General features: G+C 36.0%; 1 protein-coding gene across 1 annotated transcript in view; it reads right to left on the bottom strand.

The window, feature by feature from the left end:
• Nucleotides 1-2,571: 2,571 nt before the first annotated feature.
• KCTD8 (potassium channel tetramerization domain containing 8) overlaps nt 2,572-25,141 on the bottom strand; it is a 251,712-nt gene continuing 229,142 nt past the window's right edge. The window contains exon 2 of the mRNA XM_032334203.1: nt 2,572-4,161. Coding sequence (XP_032190094.1) covers nt 3,701-4,161 — 461 coding nt within the window. The 3' untranslated portion in view covers nt 2,572-3,700. The remainder of the gene's footprint in view (nt 4,162-25,141) is intronic.

Genomic DNA, 25,141 nt, shown 5'->3' on the forward strand with positions numbered 1-25,141 from the left:
TGACTATGTAACATTATGGAAAAGGCAAACCCTTGTAGACAGTAAAAAGATCAGATACGTCAATGTGGGTCCATCGATTGTAGCAAATGTACCTCTTTGGTGCTGGATGTTGATAGTGGAGGAGGCTAGGAATGGATGGAACAAGGGGTACCTAGGCAATCTCTGTATCTTCCTCTTGGGTTTTCTGTGAACTTAAACCACTCCAAGAAAGTCTTTAAAAAAGTGGCAAGCTTGGGGTGCCTGGGTGGCTCAGTTGGGTAAGCATCTGACTCCTGATTTCAGCTTAGGTCATGATGTCATGGTCCCTGGGCTCCATGCTCAGTGGGGAGTCTGCTTGAGATTTTCTCACTCCCTCTCCCCTTTCCCTTTCCCCTGCTTTCTCTGTCTCTCTCAAATAAATAAATAAATATTTATTTAAAAAGTGGGAAACTTAAAATTACTATGTAATGCCGTTGTGTCCATTTCCCTGCAAACTTAAACGGCATAGCAGTTACTGTCTAAAATTTTTCTGTTTTGCTAAGTTCCTAGGCTGTCCTTTCTTGGCCCGGTGGCTAGAGAGAGAGCAGGACTGTGTGCGTGTGTGCATGTGTGTGTGTGTGTGTGTGTGTTTGTCTGCACCCGATACTCTTTCTGGGTTCCTGGGTACTTCTTCAGCTCCAAGATTGGGGTATATGAGGTCAAAAGAAAACCCAGGAAACTCATCATCATGTTGTTCTTTGTGTCCCAATATCCCTACCTACCTTTCCTTCTTCTCTCAGTCTTTCAGAGTCTCTTAAGTGTGTTTATATATATCTAGTGTTTTTTGTTATATTTAGTGGGAGAAATTGGGAAAAATAGGTCTAGTCCACTTCAAACTTGAATATCTCAGAATTAACTTTTACTTCTTGTTCTGATTTTAGTACTCAATATGTTTCCATTTACAATAACAATAAGACATCAGATCACAAGTTGAGTGTCTACTGTAGCAAACAAAGGTAAACCACATGGACTCCGTAAATACTCAAAAAGTATATATGTGAACCCCAAAATACATTTACTCTCCATAAGTACTCAACTTCAGTGTCAGCTTTGAGCACTTTTGGCTTTTGGTGATCCTCCAGATTTTATCTCCTGGTTCTTTGGAAAAGAAGATTTATACATCAGTTTTAGCCTAACTCATCTTTAAATCTGGAGTCTCCTTTTGTTTAGGGAAGAATCTCCGTTCTAGCTACTTTCCTTGATACCCTTGTAAACCCAAATGTGGCTAGCCAGATTCTAGCCTCTGGTGAAAGCATAATGGTTTGGAAGAATCAGACCATAAGTTTCTTCCCAAGAGCAATAGCTGGTAATTCATAATTCTGAATGTGTCGTTAACCTTTGAGCCAAATACTTGGTGTATGGTAATTGTTCAATGGACTATTACTGAAATGGGTTCTTATTTCCTAAGGATAGATGAAATAGTCCACATTTACTAAATTCTTTCCATTGTAATTCTGTTTGAAGTTCTATGTTGGGAAAAAAACAGACCAGTATAAAGTGTTTTTCAGATCTATTCGCTGTCCTTCACTTGCTGGGCTTTGTATCGCAAGGGGATCACCTCTATAAATTATATTTCCAAGGCTCCTTTGCCAACTGGTTTCCATTCATATTAGAACAATGGAGAACATCTGCTGGGATATTGGGAAGCTAAGATCATGCACCCCCCTCCCCTTCTTTTTTGTTTTGGGAGGCATCTGTGGAAGTGATCGTGACTCTTTCGTGGCTAGAGTTCTTACTGGACAACTTGTTCATCCGTATTCCAAGTTCTCCATCTGTTAGCCTTGGTTCCTGGATTCTAGTAAGACCACCACTTCCCCTTTTCCCTCTGTCTCCAAGAGTGCTAGTGATGCTTTTCTTCAATTACATCATTTAAGTCTTCTTTATATTAATATCATCCCCATTATCCCTAAAATCACACAGGTTGTAAGTGGTAGAGGTGGGATTTGATCTGTGACAATCCAACCACCAACTTTTTTCATTTAACCATCATGTTACAGCCACATCAGGCCTTAGAAGACTCCCAACCTTCCCAAAAAGAAATGCAGAATTTGAGAGTAGCTCTTTCTCAAAGGCCTAATAGTTCATTCAAGCTCAATCAATCACATATCTGTGTTTTCTTTAATAGTCCACTGTATTTTATATAATAGTAGATTGAGACATCTAAGAATACCTAAAAATGTATGTAGATTAAAACGTTTTTGAGTTAATAATGCTTATCTCCTTGTAATATTAAAGAAATGATACAAGTGCTGCTCAACTTTTGTTTTAACCCACCACAGAGGTGGACTTCTACAATTCTTGAAGATATTTTTACCTTCTCTCTCAGCCTCTTTCTTAGTGAAATTTCATATTATGTATTTCTTTCTGTAGAGATGGTGAGGCAAAAACTAAAGCCTGTGGTAAGAAAGCTCATTTCCATACACACAATCAGGAAGAAATCTTTTGTCATTCAGGCTAAACTTTCCACTTGCTATTGACGTTTTTGTCTCTTAATTTGTAGGAGGTAACTTCCCAATTGTTTTTAGAGAAGCTTTCAATCTGGTTGTCAGCCAAACTAGAAGTTTAGTGCATTCTCAGCTGAAGTCTTTTTCTCTTGTGGGTTAAGGGTTTATTAATCAATCCCAGGGCTATCAGGATTGGACTCTATATCCATTTTGAATTATGTCGAAATTCTAACTTGTCAACATTACAGTTGAACGTATCATTCTCCAGCTTGGGATTTTAAAGGAACATGGAGGACAACGTGATAATTGAGTATTTTCAAAGAAGAGTCAACAGAAATCGAGGAATTCTAATATATTTTCCTTTTTTTAATAAATACATAAAGCTTTTTACCATTTCCCTCAATTATTTTGATTAACACGATAATAGGATCTTTCAGAGCATCATTAGACCAATTTTCACAGCCTGATGTAAGGACTCATTTCACAGAAATAATCATGACTAGCATTAATAGATGAATGTCAGTGCCATAACACAACAGCATAAGGCATATTTACACCATCTTAACATACAGAACACCATACACATACACAAAAATATCACAGATCCAGAACAAATAAAATCAATCTCCTAGACAGTTTACATTTACAGGCTTCGCCTGAAACACTTTTTTTTTCTTACTTTTTTTGTAATTTTTTCTTTCCAAGCAACAAACAGATCTTCCCTACGTCTTGTGATTTATTTGTTACATTGTGTTCATGCAAAAATAATAACTTGTTTTATTGCATTAACATTTAAACAGTTTTGGATTTGGGTCCCCCAAACCATCATCGAACATTTTACTTGATGTTGCTTCACCCATATTGTCATTTTCGTTGGAGCGGTAAGATGATTTGTTTTTGGCGAGTTACAAAATAACAAACATATCCAGTTGACCACAGTTCAAAAAAATCAAGATTCAAAGCTTCTTGATCATGCACATTTTACTTTCATTCTTGCAAAATGGGTTGAATCAGATATGCCATTTTGAATCAACATTTGTTTTTTATTCTTTTTTCAAAATCATATTTCTAAAAACAACAACAACAAAAAAGAATGAAAGAAAAGACTGTCCCACGTCCACTGTTCACAAAAAGGAAGAGCAGCAAGAATCACACTGACCATTGTTAGGATATAGTCAGGCGGCAACACTGTAGTAAACATCGAATGTCACTGAAACACGGCAGGAATGTGGCAATTACTATAAGCCGTATTTCTGCAACAGTTCAGACTGCCACTGGCGTTTGCGCTCTGGAAAATAATCTGGAATGTGGATTTTTTTAAAATCCTGAATACACTTTTTCATTTCTTCTTCCACACTTAGCTTCTCACAGACTTTCTTTTTGGATAGATTCGTTTCCCGGGACTTGCTGATGAGTGTCTGAAAGAGTTCACTGTTTCGGCGTTTGTCTGGTGGGGGCATCCATTGCACAGGTGCCTTTTTGGAAGGGCGATCCAATGTTAAGGTGTTGGGTTGGTGAGCTGTTGCCTGCTGGGCACTGGGTGGGTTGTCCTGGGGAGTGCTGGCCTCTGAATGGCTGTCACAGCTGGAAGTCGAGAGCTCATTGCAGGAAGTGCCACTTTCACTTCCTTTATCTGTGACTTTGTCATGTTTCCTATCTTCATGTTCTTGTTTAGGTGACACTATTTTCTGAGGCGGTCCTAAAAAGAAAAGAAAAGAAAAAAAAAACAAGTAGAATAATTAAATGAGTAGTGGGAAGGTCACATTAAATAAGCTTTATATTTTTAAAATTTTAAGCCAAGAACATTTATCTTCAAAAAATCACTGTTGCATTAGTTTATATTTGAGGGATTAAATACGACACCTAGCTTTATTAATGCACATTGAAACATGCGTGATGCTGATTAATTATTTATAGAATCAAGTTTAGGGGCTTTGTTAATGAGCATTTCTGCCATAATAAATCATCAATAACTTTATGCTGAAAAGAAGATTTTTGTTATTTTAGTTACTAGTTCCTGTAATCTAAAAAGATATTAGATGTACATATTTTGTTAGTCCCATAACTGTTTCATGAGACATTTAGCTCATTTTTGTTCTACTTATTGGTCCAGGAGTCCTTTGTGTATATATTTACATTGTAAAAGCAGAAAGTACCATTGCTCTATTTTACATAGTAGTACTCTTCAGGTTCAGAGGTGCAATAGCCTCATTTATGTTTCCAAGTGGGAGATTGGTTTAAATCTTATCCTCAGTCTTTTAATCTTGTTTTCTGTCTATTTCCTTGAAGAGAATTATGAAAGTGAGGCAAGATATATATATGTGCCTAATAGTACGATGAAAAAATAAAGTTGAAATATAGTATTTTCTTAAAAATACAAGGTTTACCATTTGAGGTAAATTATCTAGGAGGACAATTTTCAGAAAGTGATAGTTTGCCAAGATAATTATTTCAAATACACAAACAGTTTACTTCCAAGAGGGAGCATATTTTATTCTTCTTGACTCTGCTTTGGGATTAGGACCTCCATTTAACATTTACTGAATGCTACCAGATACACATAACTATAATAAAACCTTGATTAACTAAAGCCCAACTATTGAGAAATATGTTATTCAAATCTTATTTTTTTTCCTGTAGTCAACTTCTATAAACAGGTCATATAAATCAGAATGGGGAGTGGGGAAAGGCATTTTTAAGCAATTGCCCAAAAGATTCTATTGTGTAGCCAGAGTTGAGAACAACTGGTCTGATCTATAGGGTCTCAAGTTTGACCACATATGGAATTATCTGGAAGGCTTAGATTATTGATGCCTTGGTCTTAACCCTAAACATCCCACTATAATAAGATGCTATCAGGTCATTGGGTCATTTAATAGAACTAGGTGATTTCAATTGGTAGCCAAGATTGTGAATCTACATATTATATAATATATAATTATATATAAAATTATAAAATACAAGTGTATATAATATATATAAAATATAATTACATATCTTGTTAAATAATATAATCTATAATATAAATAATAAATGTAGTAAATAAGTATAGTAATATATAGTAAATCAGTCTAATATATAGTAAAAAATACTTTATACTACTCAGAAAAGTAGGGACACAAATCAACTTTTATAAAAAAAAGTACTTGCCATAAAAGCATCTACTATCTGCAACATTCTATTGGGCAATATTACCAATTTTCCTATTTACAATCAGAAGAAGCAAAAGAGGATACCAAACATTTAAGAGGGTGAAATTTGACTTGGGTGGGATTAAGGATTAAAAAATGCTTTGGAACTTTTGGGAATGATGGAAATATTCTATATCTTGACTGTAGTGTTAGCTATAGGACAGTATACATTTGTGAAAAGTGATAGAATTGTGTAACTAAAATGGGTGCCTTTTGTTATGTAAACTGTATCTGAATTGACATAACCAAAAACAAACAAATAAAAAGAAATCCTCAAAACTTTAAAGAATATGTTTGAGGGAAGGTCTTAACTAATACTTCATACTTCTCTTGTTCACAATACAGTAAACTCTAAGAAATGCTGAAAGCACACCAATACATTTCAAAAACATCACAACCATGGTTTAAGGAGCTATTTTTTTTTTTTAAGTCTCTGCCATTTTCACTTATGGTAATAGAGAATGGGGGTGGGTCTGAGGGATGGGGGCAGAGAAGATGTACTTATTAACACTCCTTGCTTACTAACCCAAATCCATTCTCAACATTCCTTTCTCCTTAGTGGCTGATGGGCACAACTATGTCCTCAGCCTCCCTTGCCTTCTGTCTTTCAGCTGAATTCAGCCAATGATAAAGATTAGCAAGACCATGCCCTCATCTCATCCCACCATCAGGATTTCAGGATCTCACTGTATTCCTGGACCAAGAGGCATAGCCCTGTCTGGCAGCTCTGTCCTCTCTCCCCCTCCCTCCCTCTTTCTGGAACCTCTCTTTCCATAGTCTATTAAACAGAGGTTCACATCTTCAGGCCTACAGCATTCACCATGTCCACTGTAATTGGCATGAGGGTACTGCCACTCTGTTGTAAACTGTCAATATTTAACTTTTCTCAAATTACCCAACTGGATACGCCTTCTCTTTCTTCTGGCATCCTGACTAATAGACCCACACTGGCATTAGCCAACTTCTCCAGCATTATTGTAGGATCAGTGTTTCAGTGGCATCAGATTTTAGTGGTAATGATATTGAAATGGAAATGGGTTTAAATTCCTAGTGATCTGGAATAAAATTCTAGCTCTCTGGCAAATAGTCTAGTGGCCTTGAGCAAGGTACATAGTTCCTCTAAGCCTCAATTTTCTCATCTGTAAAGTGGGGTAATAGTACTTTCCCCATAGGTTGAGATAAAATGAAATACCATATAAAAGGGTCTAATAAAATAAATCTCAACAATCAGAATGCATCATTATGATTTCTTTTTCTAATGTGCAGATGTTTAGGGACATCTCTGAAGATTTTAAGTTTGCTCAAGAGTTTGCATGTATGTGTTTATGTGGAGCTCAGGGTGGTGGAGGAGGTGTAGCATCTATTTATCTAATTATCTTTATGGGTGAGTGTGACCTCACGCTAGCATGAGGCTCACTGGCCTACTCCAAAATAGGTTATAAATAAATGTTTTTTACCTTTTATGTCTGTCTCCTGCATTACTTTAACCAGAAATTTTGACAGAAGAGTATGTGATTTTCATTCCCAATAATGACTAAAAGATTAACTTCAAATACCTGGAAAACCAATTTATATCTAAGGATAATTGAGTGATGAGAAATCATTTTTCTGTTAATAGGCTGGGGAATAGAGCATTTGATAGAGATACCAAGGCAGAAAAGTAACATCAGAATGGAAAAACAGCATGGAAAAAGGGTATTAGGTACCACCAGAGCAAATATTTCCTTCTGTTTTTATTCACTGGGAGAAAGATGCTTAATGACATATGCTGGGGACTTATATAAAATTCATGTGTTAGCTAACTAAATTACATATGATTATTATGCCCAATGGCATTACAATTTCTTCATGGAAATAAGCTTCCTCCCAGTCCTCCCCATATATACACAGATGAATGCAAAAACTCCACAGTACAATAGAATGCAGTGTATATACGTCAGAAATGAATTGCTCTTGGAGTATAGGACAGAACACCCAGGAAGACTTCTGTGAAGGAAGCACTAAGCAGTTTAGCCAGTGGAGTGGAATGGAGTATCACTATGAGCCAGGCACTGTGTTAGGATCTAGAGGAGGCTCACAGTAAGGCCTCTGGTGAAGCTCACAGGCTATTTTATAACACTGAGTTTTTAAAATGCATGAACATTTTAGAATATCTCTCACTACAGACTTTAAATTCTGAAAAAAAGAATGTGGGAAAATGTATTTATTATGATCTTAAGAACTTCTTTTTTAAGAACTTAGAAGAGATCCAATTATTAACCAGAAACAGCAAATACACACTTATATTTTTCACTTCTTCTATACCATAAATTATCTTTAGGTAAGTTTGGCTCAGGTATTTCTATTATGACTTAAAGGAAAAGGTTTAACTTTATCTTGTCCACCCTTTTGAATATACAGAATATTATGATGGTTTTCTGTATAAATCACCAGCAGGAACAAATGGTCTCCTTTTGATTAATGTCAGAATTTTTGATAATGCATAACATATTATATATTATTACTGAAATTTGATTAAGCATATTTTAAATAATTAGTGATAACTTAGTGGATTCAAACTGGAGCTAAGATACAATAATAAAATGATCTATGGGCTTTTTATGACATGAAATTTAAGAAAAATGAACAAAATGCATAGGAAGTAATGATTTACTCTATTTGCTTAGTTTTCTTGAGAATGCCTGCTAATTGCAGGCTTCCAGGGATAATTTAAAACTCTAATTTTACATTATTCCATTCAATGAACAAAAGCCACAGGAAATGTCCTAAGCACATGATGAAAAATTATTTAAATAGCACCAAGTCCAAGTCCTGTATATATGGGAAAAGCATGTGTGTCAGAAACTTCTCTGTGTCTCTTCAACTAGTAATAGAATAAATATACAAATTATCTTCTTAAAAGCATGTTGCCTTCCAAATTAGAGCATCAGACAGACTGAGTTTAAGAAAAGAAAACAAAATGTAATTTGGTGTCTTACCAGCTGGGCTTTCTTCCATCACATAAATAAGCTCACCAGTAATTATTAGAACAAGCAACAAATCAATGAATAAGCAAAACTGTTACTTATTTGACTTTTAAAAGGAGTTAATTATTTTAAAATATCCAATACATACGTATACCTAGAAACTTTCCCAAAAGTATTTAGGCGATTGAATCTTTTCATTTGGCTATTTGCCATTAAACAGATAGGATTTTCATCTAGGAGCTGATCCTCTTTCAGGGGAATGACAGCCTTACCTAGGAGACATGCAAGTCAGCCAATTAAGTCATGCCCCTCTACAAATACTATTTTTTTTAAAGAACAGTCAGTACACAACATGCACACACACACACACACACACACACACACACACCCCTCATTTATTATGCTCACATTTTTCTTCAGTGTGGGAATGACCTTGGAAGATCTGGCTTTGAGCTTGGTTAAGTGCTTTGTGTTTTGTGTTCGTCATGGAACCTCTCTAAAACTTGGTCTTTGTCATTAAAATTCATTTGTCAATAAATTCATTTATATTATGAAGTTCTGTAATTCTAAATTATATAATGAATAGGAAGGGATTTTCCACACAGTAAAATTCTAATCAGATATTAAATATATAAAAAATTAATAAGTGACCACTAATAAAAGTTACCTCTTAGAATGTGGAAACAAATTCAATTTCCACTACAATACTTCACAGAATTACATGGTTCAAGGATAACTTTCTCTAAGTTTACTGATAGGTAGTGTAGTTTAAAAGGCATTAACAGTTTATATTTGTTTCATTAAATCTGTTCCTTTCATGGAAACACAGGCAAAGACAGTAACATTTAAGGCATCACAGTGCAGACTGGCTGGGCTCACATCCTAGTTTAATAATTTACTAGGTGTGTTTTCCTTGGGTGATTTTCTTTGTGCCTCTGTTTCCACAAAATTGTGGTAAGGCTTAAAGAGCTAACACATATAAAACACTTAGGTGGGGCTTGGCATGTGTAAATGTTCACAATGTCAAATGTTATTACTCAGCAGAAATATCCTATGTGATTTGGCCATCGGTAGTATGGCTGATTTGCTTATCTGAATTTTGAGAGAACAAACAGAGGGACCCAAATCCTTCCCCTCTAACTCTGGCTCTACACGTGGTACCTGAAAACACATGGCTTCCAGCTGTCTCTTAGGCCCTTGAGGCCTCAGGTTTTACTCAGTAAAAATGAAATAAGAACAGAAATACCTAGTCACAGGGCTATACTAAGAAAGGAGAGAACGTATGTCAAAGCAATTTGCCATGACAGGTTTGAGAGGCTATGAAGTATTAAATTTTCATATTCTAAAAGGAACTTATTTGAAAAAATAAAACACAAAAGCTCTCTTTTAAGTTGTTAAGATGTGTGACTTAGAGGCAATAGTAAAAACATTACATTAAGCACAATAAAACAAATTGAAAGTATCACAATGGGCCAAAAGTATAAAATTGGATAAAACAGGCTTACAATTAATTCCATTGAGCTTTATTACACTGATACAAAATGGAGGAAGTTATAGCTTTTCTAAGTCATTTGGGTGGCTAGTGTAGTACAGAAATTAAACATTAATATTTTCATCTTTAAGAAAAGACAGGTGACTTCTGGATAGTTCTGGGTGTAAGCACATTGAATAATTCCATATTTTTCTTGGAATACACAGCCATTTCCAAATGCAGTTTACGTGTACAACTGCACACTTGAAAACACCTTTTATTTTAATCTCTTTACCTGCCTAGTGATGATAAAAAAGACTGAATATGTAAAATATATCTGCAACAGGCCCAATTCCCAGAAGGAAAATTACCCTTTAATAGTACTAAATTCAATGGTCTGTGAATGGTTATGTGCTACTTAAACAGAATGAACCAATCCATCTTAAATATTAGCACCACATGTCTCTAGGTATTAAGCTAGTATTGAGTCAAAAGGGAAAAAACTCCATTTTGATTTGCTAAACATTTGTTGGGCACCTATCAAGGACCAGGCATAGTGATAGTTACAAGAAGGAGACACACACACACACACATACACACACACACACTCACACAAGTAAGTCAGGCTTAGGGTGACAGTAATCCATAGGTAACTAACTTTTGCAAAGGACAGGAAGGAGGGAGCAGGAGTAAATTGTGATTGGAGTGAACTAAGGAATGGGCATTATTTTTAATTTATTAGTTAAATTCTCACACTACATTGAAACTTGAAGTCCATACAGGAGGTGAGTTCACCTTAGAGTAAAAGGCTATTTGAATAAATAAAGTTCAACTTTTATATGAGAAAAATTAAACTCATTTCTTTATGTTTTCTACAGTCTCTACCATCATTACTTAATGTTTTTATGAATGAAGAGGAATAAAAAAGAAAATAAAAGAGGTGTAATTTGGAAAGATAAACATGCTGTGGTATTCCTTTCTACATCCTGACATGATTAGTCACTGGTCCATTCTTTTGATCTACCCTGTACCTGCTAACTTTTGATTGTACTTATTTATTTATAGTACGTTTCCCAGTCTCAAACCGTAAATGCCTTGAAGGTAGAAACTGCCTTTCCAGCCTATCATGAAGTCTTAATCAGAGTAATTGCTCGACCAAATAAATGAAACGATCTTTACTCCTATGAATATCTATAGTATCTACTACTTACTATCTCAATCATTACTGAATGAATATTCAGTACCTTTTATGTTGCTAAATATTCACCAAGATGACCACAGAGAGGTAAGAAAGCTCCCATCATCCCCACAGAAATATTTGTCCCAGAGTCACGTATCTGTTGTCCTATGCTTCCTCAAAGTGGTGATGGTTTCGATGAAGGTGGTGACCATGTTTTGTTTCCTTGTGTCACTCAGTTCACTTCAGTGATTTGTTTTGTCACTGAACCAAATGTAAATAAAGTGAGTAATAATTAAGTAAATAAGCAAATGTAATGTGGTATTAAGAAAAAATGTGAGAGAAAATATATGTTTAATTGAACATATATTTGAGGAGGTTTTCAAAAGTAATCTTATCACCTTCCTTGCATTCCATACATCTGTGTCTTCCTAGTAGTTATTTCTGTAGATGATATCCAAGGTCAAATTTGGCTACCCAATGGATTCATTTCTTATTTCCAATTATTTCCAGGTCTTGTTAATTCTACTTCTATGGTGGCTCCTAAATCAATCCCTTCGTTTCTATTCCATTTCCACTACTTCTAACAGGTTTCTCGTTACCTCTTACTGTGTCTCCTAACCAGTTCTCTGAATTCCTTTTAGTCCCACTTCAAACTATCTTTGCAAATTAGCTAAATAAATATTCCTGAAGTCTAATGCCATCAAGTATCTCACTTGTACAAAAGCCTTCTAAATAGTTCCCTCTGCACACAGGATGAAGCTTGCATACTACATTTTGGCACTGAGGATTGTTCTTAGCGTGACTCAAGTGATTATCCCAGTCCATCCGGTACTGCTCCCCACATGGCAACCAAAACATACGTGTTGCTTTCGGTAAAGGCCTTACTTAACCCATGCCGATTTCCCTCCCCATGGACTGTATTCCATCTATGCTCATCATTCTTCAAAGCCAAATGGTGTTTTCAGCATAAAACCTTTCATTCTCACATTTGGCTATAATATCTTGACCCTCTTCCCTTAATGACCCATAGCAGTTTGTTTGAATCTGTCTCAAAGTATGGAGCTTATTTTTGTCTTAAATAATAGTCATCTCTATACGACTTTTAACTTCCACAAGGCATACACACAGACACACGTACAAAATTTTAATTTGCATTTCTTGAAGCAGCATCCCCATGATGGGGCTTATACCAATTCAGTAACTCATTGTTGAACTGAATTAAATGATATTAGTCTTCCCTACAAAAGAATGTCTAAGCACATAGGGAATAGTTTTATTCCCAAAGTACATCTTTTTGTTTTGTCTTCTTTTAACTAAAAAAAGATAAACCCAAGTATAATTAAGCTTACAAGGTGTAACAAAAACAAGCAAGAAAAAAAAAAAAAAAGAAGATGAGCCTTTGGCAGTGGGGTATAAGAAGGGGCTCACAGTCTCTCTAGTTACTCTAAGTGTTCCTTTGGGAAGATTCCTATACTACTCCTTTTAAGTTACTAAAGAAAAAAAGTATTTGAGAACCATAAATAATGAAGAAAACCCATTTTCTTTGCTCTTTAGAAGAATTCTACATCACCTATGTGATTGTATTGGGTTGTTACACCTAAATATTTCTAATAGGAAAGGTATCACTTGCCCACTTGTCCTTTTAGAAGACTGATCACATGTGAAATGGTTACCGACACCTTGTCTGAGGGCTACATTTAAAACTGACCTCCGCATTTCACTCATGGGAGCTAGGATTCTGTGGTACAGTGATCATTTTTGTGTTTAAGAAAGTAAATAACACACCCTAAAAAAAAAAAAAATACCCTACAAAATTCCATTAAGATGCCCAGGCTCATTTTGGAATTGGGAATTAAGACTATGTAATCCTGGGTTCCCACTACCAAATCCACCATTCCTTATTATTGATATTGATAGAGTGTTTTTCCACATGCCTAAGTGGTCACCTTCTAATGACCTCCCTTTTCAAGCAACATTCTATATAAGACAGATAATTTATCTCTTTTTCAAATTTGTGAACACACGCCAACTCTTGCTTGTTCTACATCCATAAACTGTGGATCATAACACCTGCATGGTGCTTGGCAAGGATTAATGAGCGGTTAAATCTACAACACATCTGATGGCCCTGGGAGGGGAAAGAAAGGCGCTTTGTAGATACAGGCTGGGGCTACACTTACGATGTGCTGTGTACAACAAATTTATGTGAACATAAATCCATGCTGGTTGTAAATTATCGTTGCTGTTATAAATATGAAAAATCTGTCTCAGGCTTGAGAAAAAATGTTTTTGATGACAAGAGGGGAAGAAGAGGTTGTGACAAGGCAAAAGGAAGAAAAAAAGAGAGAGAGAGAGAGAGTAATACTCTTGGATTCCTGAAACAGTATCAATTGCTGGCGGAAAGTCATAGTTGAGGGGATTTTTATTTGTCAGATCTCTTCAGATCTTGAGTGCCTGCCTGCCAGTAAGTACTTTCAAGTACTTCTAACAATGGTCAGCGAGATGTAACATTTTGTAGCTGCCATACTACTTAATGTGAGTGCCACCTCTTTTCACTTTGAGATTCATAAAAGTGTGCCTATTATGGAAGCAGCTCAGTGCAGAATCAGTACGGTGCATGGAAAACGAAAACACAGATGCTCACAGCAGTTTAAGGTGAAGTTGTGCGACAGTTAAAAAAAAATTCTACCTCTGGAAATGGCAAAACTATGCTTGAAGTGAAGTTCTGATCCCTACTAGCTATGTGTAGCTATGGGGGTCTTCAAGGCTCATTTTCCCATTCTGCTTAAGAGGGATTAAAAATAGGGTACCTCCCTCCTAGAGTCGCCCTACGTAAAGATATGTGTGAGGAAGAGTCTTACAGGAGGTCGAAAAGCAGCCCCAGAAACTACATCTGTTCCTAATATCTGGAATCTGTAAATGTCACTTTGTATGGGCAAGTCTTTGCAGATGTGATTAAGGATAGTGAGATGGTGAGTTCATCTGGAGACCTGAAGTCAACCACAGGTATTCTTGCACAGGGGGTTGGAAGGACATCTGGTACACACAGAGAAAAAGGCAGCAGTGCGACCATGATGTCAGGGGATGGAGACTGTTGGGTTGGAAATCAAGGACTACCAGCAGCCACCAGAAGCTGGGAGAGGTAAGCAATGGATTATCCCCTGGAACGTCCCTGCCGACAGCTTGATTTCTGCCCAGTCAAAGTGATTTCGCGGACTTCAAACCTCTAGAACCCTAAGACAATAAGTTTCTGTTGTTTTAAGCTACCAAAAGTGTGGTAATTTATTATAGCAGCCATTGGAAACTAATACAAGTCTATTTAGTCTCCTGTCTGACCCTCGGTAGATGCTAAATTATGGCATTTATATAAGAGAAAACATCCTTAACAACTGGATGTTATTGGATCTGAATTACAGGATCTTAAGTTTCTCTATTAAAAATACAATCTCTTGCAGTCTCTGCCAGATTGTCATCCTATTTCTCTTCCAACTAATAGCCCATAAGATTTTAGAAAACAGTTATCATCTCTAGTCTGTTTTCCCCAATTATATAAATTAACCATTATTTCCAATAATGAGGTTTATAGCCTCCTAATGTCACATCCCAGTACACTCTGCACAGTAACATTCCCACAAAATTTTCCTTTCTTTCTACGCACGTGCACACTCACACCCACCTACCCTCATGCACATATTACACACACATCTCATATATACACATATATGTGTGTGCATGCATGTATGGATTTATAATCACAGAACTGTCTCTCATCTGTAACTGATTCCATGCACGTCTAACAACTGATCATTCTATGAAATTCTAGCACCACGAGTTTACTGCCTTCTGGACATTTCTTTAACTTCAAATACCATATGCTCAAAAAAGAGCTCATTATTCTTTCCCTGTAAACCAGTTCCTCCCGCTATGTTTTCTGTTTTTCTTTTTTATAAAAGCACCATAATCTTCATAATCAGCCAGGTTTGCAGTCTTACAGTCTTCTTCATTATTTCTATTCTTATCCCCCTATTGATTCCCTGCTCGTGTGACAGCCACTAATCCCTTTGTGCCTACTTTGATAATGTCTCAGTCACTCATTTCACTCTTCTCCCCACAGTTATGATCCTCATTAACTCATATTGAATCTATTGTAATCACCTTCTAACCTCTTCCTCAATCTATTGAAATGACATTCTAGAGCTCTTTTCCTCTTTAATATCTACCTCCTGCTATCCATACTAAAATCCCAGCTACATAGCACTGAAATATAGCTCTTATTATAGTACTTGTTCTCAGAAAATATCAAAGCTTTCAGCAACATATCCAATCTGCTAGACCCATAAACAAGACTTTCTATAGTGTGGTCCCAATTTAAACTCCAAAACTCATTTACTATTACTCTTACTTTCTATTCAAGCCAAATTGGAGATACTGATATTATCCTAAATATCACATGTCTTCAATTCCTCACCTAAGTAAGTTATAGGTTGATTTTTCTCTTACAGCATACCTAAATAAATGCAGCATATTTTTATTGGCTGTGTGTGCATGTGTATCTGAGAATATACTCGGTACTCCTATCTATCTTATGTAACAGACCCTAAACCTCAGCCTACAGGAGTGGGTTTATAACATAGACTTGACCGGTCATAATACCTTACCAACCCAGCCCCATAATCTAAGGCAAGGATGAGGGTTGGGAGACAAGTAATTGGGGTAGTTTAATACTAGGAAATCCCTGGAACACTAAACTGTTGATGAGGGGAGAGAAAAAGAAGGTCTAGCCAAAAAGCTCTCGGATATGGCTGCCAAGGACTAAGTTCCCCACCCCAATTACAGTAGAAGAGAGCAAGACAAGAAAGGGAGTTTGGGTGTGTGACTCTGTAATCCCTCTGGCCCCTACCAGTTAGACGAGTATTTTAGACCAAATGAAATATTAACTTTATCAGAAAAATGATCTTTATACATCTATTTGTATATTTTATTAGTTACATATAACCTTGAAATGTAACTGAAACCTCTCTTCTGAAGCAACTTAGTGACATGTTGGTTATATTGTCACTAGAGGACTCTAACACTTAATGCTTTTTAAATGCATGAAGTTAAATTTTTAATGTACATCTTAAGTTATTGATCAAAAAATCTGGGAAAATTTATATTAAGCAGAAAAAAAATCAGTGTGTATTTATGAGCAAATTGTTATAACAGTAATATACACAATTTAAAGAATCTTAGGGATTTACTTTTACTCTACCTAACAGGTCCATGGGCCCCCATCCCTGCCTTAGAGCCTGTGACCAGAGTGGGTAAAATACTATTATTGTCCTACACTAAGTTTTCATCCATTCCTGTGTCCTGGGAGAAAAGATCTGTCTCAAAAAGTAAAATAGGGTGCAAGAAAAACACAAACTCAGACACACACACACACACACACACACACACACACACACACACACACAGCTGATATATGCTTTATTATGGAAGTTTGTTCAAATGCAGAGACCAAGATGTATTGTAGCAAAATAAGTGTTTCACACCATCCCATGGCAATATGTCACTGTGTATCATCTTTCCCTGCATAGCCACTAGTTAAAGGAGAGAATTGGCTTAGAGAAACAAACTCAGTAATGCAACCAGGACGGTTTCTCTTAGTTCATAGTTTCTCAAGTGAGTTCAAGAGGAGAGTAACGTTAAACATTTATTGAACACTTACTATGGACCAGGCACCATGGTAAATGCATATACATAGCATCTCATTTACATTTCACAGTAACTTTTAAAATAAGGCCTATTGTGCCTATTTTACTAATAAGAAAACCAAGGCTTAGGAGGTTATGTGATTTGACAGGTCACAGTTGAAAGTGGCAGAGATAGAATTCAGAGTTTCATCTGCCCAGACTTCAGAGCTTATACTGAGTTAAGCTCTGAGTTACACTGCTTCAAAAACCTGAAAATGGTGTTTAAATCAGCTTCTCTGCAATCCTAAACTAGAGGTAGAACTACTCACATGAGCTTCAAGTCTTCCTAATCTGATAAGATTGATGTGTGATGCACAGCTCTAAAAAAAAACTGGGGATAAAAGTGCCTAACTGTACCTAAGTGTTAGAATTCCTCTAGATCATTTACAGATAGTATTATTTTACATCATGTCCAGCTATCTTAACAAGAAATAAGTTAAGAAGGCTAAATGTATGAAAATTTGGGATGGGCCTTCTAACTCAGTTCCTATTACTGTGACCATTATTGGGAACAAAGCACTTTAAGCAGGCAAACTCTATTCATCAAACTGAAGATTTTCCCACTTTAAAACAAATGTTTATGTTGCCATATCCTCTGAAAAGCATACTTTTGGGAATTTAGACCAATTAAATTTTCTACGTTAATTAGATAAACACAGGTCAAGAAGCAAATATGGTTTAAAGAAAACATACATATATTGAAGATGTTAATTCCACTATAAAATTTACATGGTAGAAATAACTAGGAAAATGGATAAATAGCTATAGAATTATAGCAGAGAAAAATCACAGAGGATGAGGGAATTATCTTAAGACTCATGACCTGTCAGATATCACAACTTCCAAAATATCAGAATTCTATTTGTACAGTAAGGCATCCTTAAAACTGAACCTTTCAATGATGTGCTCCTCTTGAAACGTTTTCATATAAGGCCAGAAATTTCTGCTAAGGCTTTCAGAGCCTAATTAGATAATGAGTAGTTTCTGTCAGGATTGAGACACCTTGAACGTCTCATGTCACTTTATAGTGTGCTTAGTCTAAGCCTAATATTTCAGTAGCAGAAGTAACATCAATCTCCCTCTCTGACATTAAAGCCTTACAGATTAAAAGTAAAAGATTATGAACTGGTGCTAATGAAACCATTACCAAAGAAAAAGATGTACTGGTATAAAACCTTTGGTGTGGATCAGTCAAAATGGCTACGTAAAGGAAGAATTTGCACTGGGAATACTCTTGAAAAGCTATGTTTAATTACAAGATGTGTTAATACCCATTCATTAAAGCTTGAAGATAGAAATTTCTTAATATAGGAAGCATTAGTAACAGAGTATGCTCCCAGTAGGATGCATTACAGAACTCTCCATGAAGCCCTGAGAACACAGGATTCACAGAGATGAATATTCTGCTTTGACTTTATGAGGTTTAGGGGAAAGTAATCTGGGTTGGTCACACTATTTGCTCACTTTACAAAACTTTCTTAAATTATGTAGAGTCTGAAAGAAATTTCAAATACATGCATTCATTTTAGGGCAAAATTTTCCATAACAAGGAACTAAACGAGGGCTACATTTACTCAATTATAAGAAATGTACATAAAGATTACTAATTAATTGGGAACTATGACTTATTATAATTGGGAATTATGACCATTATGATTGATTTTAATACAACTATGACTATATATTAGAGAAGGACAAAAAGAACATGTTTAACCAATGATTAAAGATTCACAACTCCTTTGCCTCAATGGCTGGTTGCTCCATTTGTCTTTTTTAAGATTTATTTATTTATTTATTTATTTATTTGACAGAGAGAGAGAGAAAGAGCGAGAGAGAGAGAGATCACAAGTAAGTAGGCAGAGAGGCAGGCAGAGAGGGGGGAAGCAGGTTCCCTGCTGAGCAGACAGCCTGTTGTGGGACTTGATCCCAGGACCCTGAAATCATGACTTGAGCTGAAGGTAGAGGCTTTAACCTACTGAGCCACCCAGGCGCCCCTCCATTTGTCTTTCATGTGCTGTGAACTACTTTACAAGTAGAACTGCAAGTTCAAGGTCAAAGATTATTCAGAAGACAGATGATTTTGAGTGTGTAGATTAAAGAGAAAAGGAGAATTATTAATGTTTGTTTTTATTGCATCTGCTCTACTAATTTATCTTTTTTGTTTATAATAGCAAAAATATACATATAACTAGAGTAAAACTTTATAATCAAAATCCTTAGTATTATGCATCCAAATTCTTCTAAAGTTAAGCATTTAATTAACAACAAAAAGTTTGTTTCATAATTCAATTTTTGTTACTATACATTTTAATAAAATATTACCTTTTAGGATAGTGCATTCTATAAAACTCTAATTACAAGGAAAAATGAATTAAACCCACGTCACTTTTATTAGTACTATGCATTTACTGAAAACTGTCAGGGAAGATGGCAACATACTTGATGTCACAGAGACTAAGAACATATTCTACCCTAGTGTAGTAATAGTCTAGAAGGGACAGAAAAAGAAATGGAGGAGATTGAATCAGGATGGCAAGACATTTTTTTTTTTAATTGTTCAATCTCTTACAAAACCTTTTAATATGTTATGGCCAGGAAATGGGGAAGAGAGAGAACAAATGAACTAAATCCTTGACAGTGCTAGAAAACAAGAAAAACCTTCAAAAAATTTTCAGAACAGAAATTACTGGGTGACAGAAAACAGATGAGATCAGTCTAACGAAGAATAGAGCAAACATCAGCTTGATACACTCACAGGAAAAAAAGTAAAGTATAATCTAGTAGAACTCAAGCCCAGAGTAAACTAATTAAAAGAAATAGAAGAACTCTTCGGTCAGTTATCAGAAGACCAGGGCCTTGTTTATATGGCTGGGCTGGTCCATTTCACCAAGTAGAAGGCAGAAGCACTGATTGTAGGACAAAATTCAACTGTTCTCTAAAGAGAACCAACTATATTTCTGGGGATCATTCTTTCAGTGGATGAGAAGGGCTTTGAAGTAATTCTCTTATAGATGACGGGTGGATGGATGGGTCTGTAAAGGGAAAGGTGATCTACCCAAAAAAAGACAAACAAAAGCCTCTCCTTGACTTGACTGAAAGTAAGAGGTGGGTATTTTACATACGTAGTTGGGATGGCCTCATCCCACTACATACCAGTGAAATATCAATGCATTCTAATAGGGTCACCCAGTCAAGAATACCAGCCCCTCTTCCCAGGAAGGCAGAGTCTAAGCACTGCAGTATTCTGTCAGAGAAAGTTACTTGAAAATCTGCTGGGCAAAGCCTATGACATCTACCAATACTAAGGAACCTAGCCATTCATTCATTAATGTAACAGAAAACAACAACAACAAAATTAGGTATTTTACATAAATAAGAGTATTAAAAAGAGAGACTTGGACAAACAACAAAAACATTTTTGCCTGGACCAAATAGAAATAGAACAGAGAAGAGAAGAAAAATTTAAAAATTCTATTTAGAATCCTCAAAGTTGGAACACCTGAGTGGCTCAGTTGATCAAGTATCTGCCTTTGGTTCTGGGATCAAGTCCCACATCAGGTTCCTTGCTCTGCAGGGAAACTGCTTCTCCCTCTGCCTGCCACTCCCCCTGCTTGTGAATGCTCTCTCTCTCTCTGACAAATAAATAAATGAAATCTTTAAAAAAAAATCCTCAGAGAGAAATGAGAGGATATTTAGTCTTTAAGAGTTGACAACTAAGAAAATATATTTTGGAGGGAAACTAAATATTTTATTATAAAAGTAGAATGTGACAAAATGAACAAGTAGAAGAATTTGACTAAAAATAAGATTTACAGCCTGGAATGAAATGTCATGATAATTTATTAGAATTTGTAGCAAAATGATACATACATAGAGCATAAAATAAAAATAAATCCAGGGCACCTGAGTGGCTCAGCTGATTAAGCATCTGACTCTTGATTTTGGCTCAGGGATGATGTCAGGGTCATGAAATCAGGCACCAAGTCAGGCTCTGTTCTTGGCTTGGAGTCTGCTTAAGAGTCTCTCTTTCCTTCTCCCTGTGTCCCTTCCTGAACCTGTCCCCTTCACCCTCTCTCTCTCTCTAAAAAAAAAATGGAAAAAGAAAGAGAGAGAGAGAGAAGAATCAGTCCAGGATGTCCATACCTAAATAATAGGGATTCCTTAAAAAATACCAGAGTGAAAGCAGTGGCAATAATAACAAAATAAATTATAGAAGAAAAATGTTCCTTTTCTGTAACAAGTATACTCTTTGGATGGAAAAGGGGCGCCTGGGTGGCTCAGTGGGTTAAGCCTCTGCCTTCTGCTCACGTCATGATCTCAGATTCCTGGGATCAAGCCCTGCATGTGGCTCTCTACTCAGCAGGGAGCCTGTTTCCCCCCTTCTCTCTCTGCCTGCCTCTCTGCCTACCTGTGATCACTGTCAAATAAATAAATAAAATCTTAAAAAGGAAAGAAAGAAAGAAAGAAAGAAAGAAAGAAAGAAAGAAAGAAAGAAAGGGTCACTGAGTTTTAAGCAATGTTAAAAAAAAGGTCATACCTTTATGACCTTTTGCATCTCGGTGAATTTTATGCATCTCAGTGAATTTTAAGAATTTCAAGGTAAAAGAGAATTCTAAAAACTTCCCGAAGAAAATAAAGCATCCTACAGACAAAACATTAAGGAAAAGTTTCAGCTTGACAATTTCACTGACTACTCTTGATTTCTAGAAGACCATGAGTCAAAACTTTTGGAGGTTTTAGGAAAAAAAAAAAAAGTTTGAACTTAGAGACTTATTCTCAGTTAATTTAGCATTCAGATGTACAAATTATTTATGGAGACACTCAAACATTTTACTATCCAAAGAGCCTCACTGAAAGAATTTGTCTAGGTTGTACTCCAGCAAAAATGAATGTCAACTTATTAATTTGTTGATTCATACATTTAATATTTGTTGAGACTCAGTACATGGAAGACATCTTATTAGACAAAAGAGAAATATGTAAAATGTACAATGATGTTTAATTTGTCTAATGATGATAGATATTCATTTAGCAATCACACAAAGTAATGTACAGTTGTAACTGCAATAAGAGTGGTATTAACTGAGATCACATTACTGATAGCATATTTTAAGATGTTATGTTTTACAAAATGTAAAGAAAGGGTTTCACTCAGGAAGGAACTGTGAAGGTAAAGAAATTATAGAAGGTACTGGATGACCTGGGGAGGGGGGTAGTAGTGAGGAGCAAGAGATATGAGTATGAGCAAAGTGCCATTTGCATTGGAGCATAAAAAGTCATAAAAACTGAATAATGGCAGCGCACCTAGGCAACATGGCCCAAGTTGGCCCACAGAGGTTGTAGATCATTCAAGTTCTTATAAGGCATAAGGAAGAAATTTAGCTTTGTCCAATGAACAAAGGGAGTATAGTAGGACAATTTAAGCAAGAGAAAAGATGGGGAACAAAATCAAAGGTGTATTTTGTAACTACCACCCTGAAATAGAAGAGAATGGCTTGGAAGGGGACTCTAAGAAGACAGAGTAGCAGCAACTAAAAGCCTTTCCCTGTTTTCTAGGTGAGAGATGAAAACAAATTACAGTGAAACATTAGTGGTGGTGGCGGGGATGATGATGGAGAGAGGTGAAAATAGCGTAAAATTTTAGAACTCAAAAACCAGTAGAAACTAGTGATGAACTGGTGATGGGTAAGAAGAGAGTTGTGAGGAAGGCAAATATATCATGAGGGCACTTGGGTTTCTGGCCTTCATAATAGATTGGATGGTCTGCCATACTGAGGTTGTAAATAGTGGTGGAGAACTAAGTCTATGAGAAAAAAACATGCGTACATTTGTAGTTGAAACTATTAGAAATAGACAGTTTAACATACCCACCCACATGAAAACTCAGGCATGCTTTTGAACATATACTTCTTTGTATCTCAGAAAATAAGTTCCCCTGAGTCCAAGAATAGGCAAAGAACATAAGAAAAATTGTTGAAAAAGAAATCACTGTCATAATACAGATATGGTTATGCTGAACAATCCAGAGCCAAGACCCAAATGATTACAAGAGGGACTATGAGGGGGTTGAAAGGAATGAATAGTATACAAGGATATTGGGAAGGAGGATAGATGTGATCAATTCTCTGTATTAATTCTGCATATTGTTGGAAAATATGTGAAGCATGTGTTACGAATTTTAAACCATTAAAAGAATAAAAATACAAAGCATGCTTGGAAAAACTTAAGTAAAAATGAAATGAAAAAAGTAAGTGATTAATAAAACATAATACAAATTATCAAGACAAAAACATCAAGTCAAAAAAGTAGTCAGTTGAGGGGTGCCTGGGTGGCTCAGTGGGTTAAAGCCTCTGCCTTTGGCTCAGGCTCTGATCCTAGGGTCCTGGGATTGAGCCTTGTGTCAGGCTTTCTGCTCAGTAGGAAGCCTGCTTCCTCCTCTCTTTGCCTGCTCTCTGCCTACTTGTAATCTCTGTCAAATAAATAAATAAAATCTTTAAAAAAAAGTAGTCAGTTGAAAACATGAGTATATTTATTAATAAATGACTAATGAGGTAATATCCTTAAATGAAAGAGGTAAAAATAATAACTTGATCATTTTCCTTATTTGATATTTTAAATATTCAATAGGTGTGGATATTTTAAATATTCAAGATACATTTCAATTTGAATAGTTTCTAATTAGCTTTTTGGTTAAAAACAGGACATATTTTAATACTAGCCATTTTGACTGGTGGGAAGTAATATCTCACTGTGGTTTTGATTTGCACTTCCCTGGTGATTAGTGATGTTGAGCATCTTTTCATATGTCTGCTGGCCATTTATATGTTTTCTTTGGAAAAAAATGTCTATTCAGGACCTCAGCCCATTTTTAATTGCATTATTATTTTTTCTGGTGTTGAGTTATCTAAGTTCTTTATATATTTTGAGTATTAACCCCTTATCAACTATCATAAACAACTTCTCTTCTCTCCTTCAGTGGATAGGAAATATTACCTCACACCAGTCAGAATGGCTCGTATCAAAGGACAAGAAATAAAAAGTGTTGGCATGGATGTGAAGAAAGAGGAACCCTTGTACACCATTGGAAGGAATGTAAATTGATACAGCCATTGTGGAAAATCATATGGAGATTCCTTTTGAAAACAGAACTACAATATGATTCAATCATTCCACTACTAGGTATTTACCCAAAGAAAATGAAAACACTAATTTGAAAAATTACATGCACTACTCCTATGTTTACTGGACCAATATTTATAATAGTCAAGCTATGGAAGCAACCCAAGCGTCCATCAGTAGAAGAATGGATAAAGAAGATGTAATACACACACACACACATACACACACACACACACAGGCATACTACTCAGCCATAAAAGGATGAGATCTTACCATCTGTAACAATATGGGATGGACCTAGAGGGTATTATATAAGTGAAATAAGTCAGAGAAAGGTGAATACCATCTGATTTCACTTACATATGGAGACTCAAAAACAAAACAAATCAACAAACAAAAAACACACGCAGATTCTTTAATTTTTTTTAAAAAACTGTATTTATTTGGGAGATATATATAGAGAGAGCATGAGTCGGGTTAGGGGCAGAGAGAGATGCAGACTCCTCGCTGAGCAAGGAGCCTGGTGCAGGGCTCAATCTCAGGACTCTGGGATCATGACCAGAGCCAAAAGCAGATGACCAGCTTCCTGAGCCACACAGTCTCCTCAACCAAACAGATTCTTAAATACTGAGAAGAAATTGGTGGTTGCCAGAGTGGTGGGACATGGGAAAAAGGTGAAACAGATGAAGGGGATTAAATGGTACAAACTTCCAATTATAAAATAAGTTGTGAAGATGAAAATTACAATATTGTGAATACAGTCATTAATATTGTAATAATATTATATGGTGACAGATGGTGACTACAGTTATTGTGGTGAGCACTGAGAATTGTATGGAATTGTACACCTAAAACCAATAAAACATTGTATGCAACTTATACTTGTTAAAAGTTTTATTTATTTATTTATTTAGTAATCTCTATGCCCAATGTGGGGCTCGAATTTACAATCCCAAGAGTTGCATGCTCCCCCAACTGAGCCAGCCAGGCACCCCAGTGTAACTATACTTTGATAAT

Source organism: Mustela erminea, chromosome 2, assembly GCF_009829155.1.
Source record: "Mustela erminea isolate mMusErm1 chromosome 2, mMusErm1.Pri, whole genome shotgun sequence".
In the NCBI taxonomy this organism is placed as follows: Eukaryota; Metazoa; Chordata; class Mammalia; order Carnivora; family Mustelidae; genus Mustela; species Mustela erminea.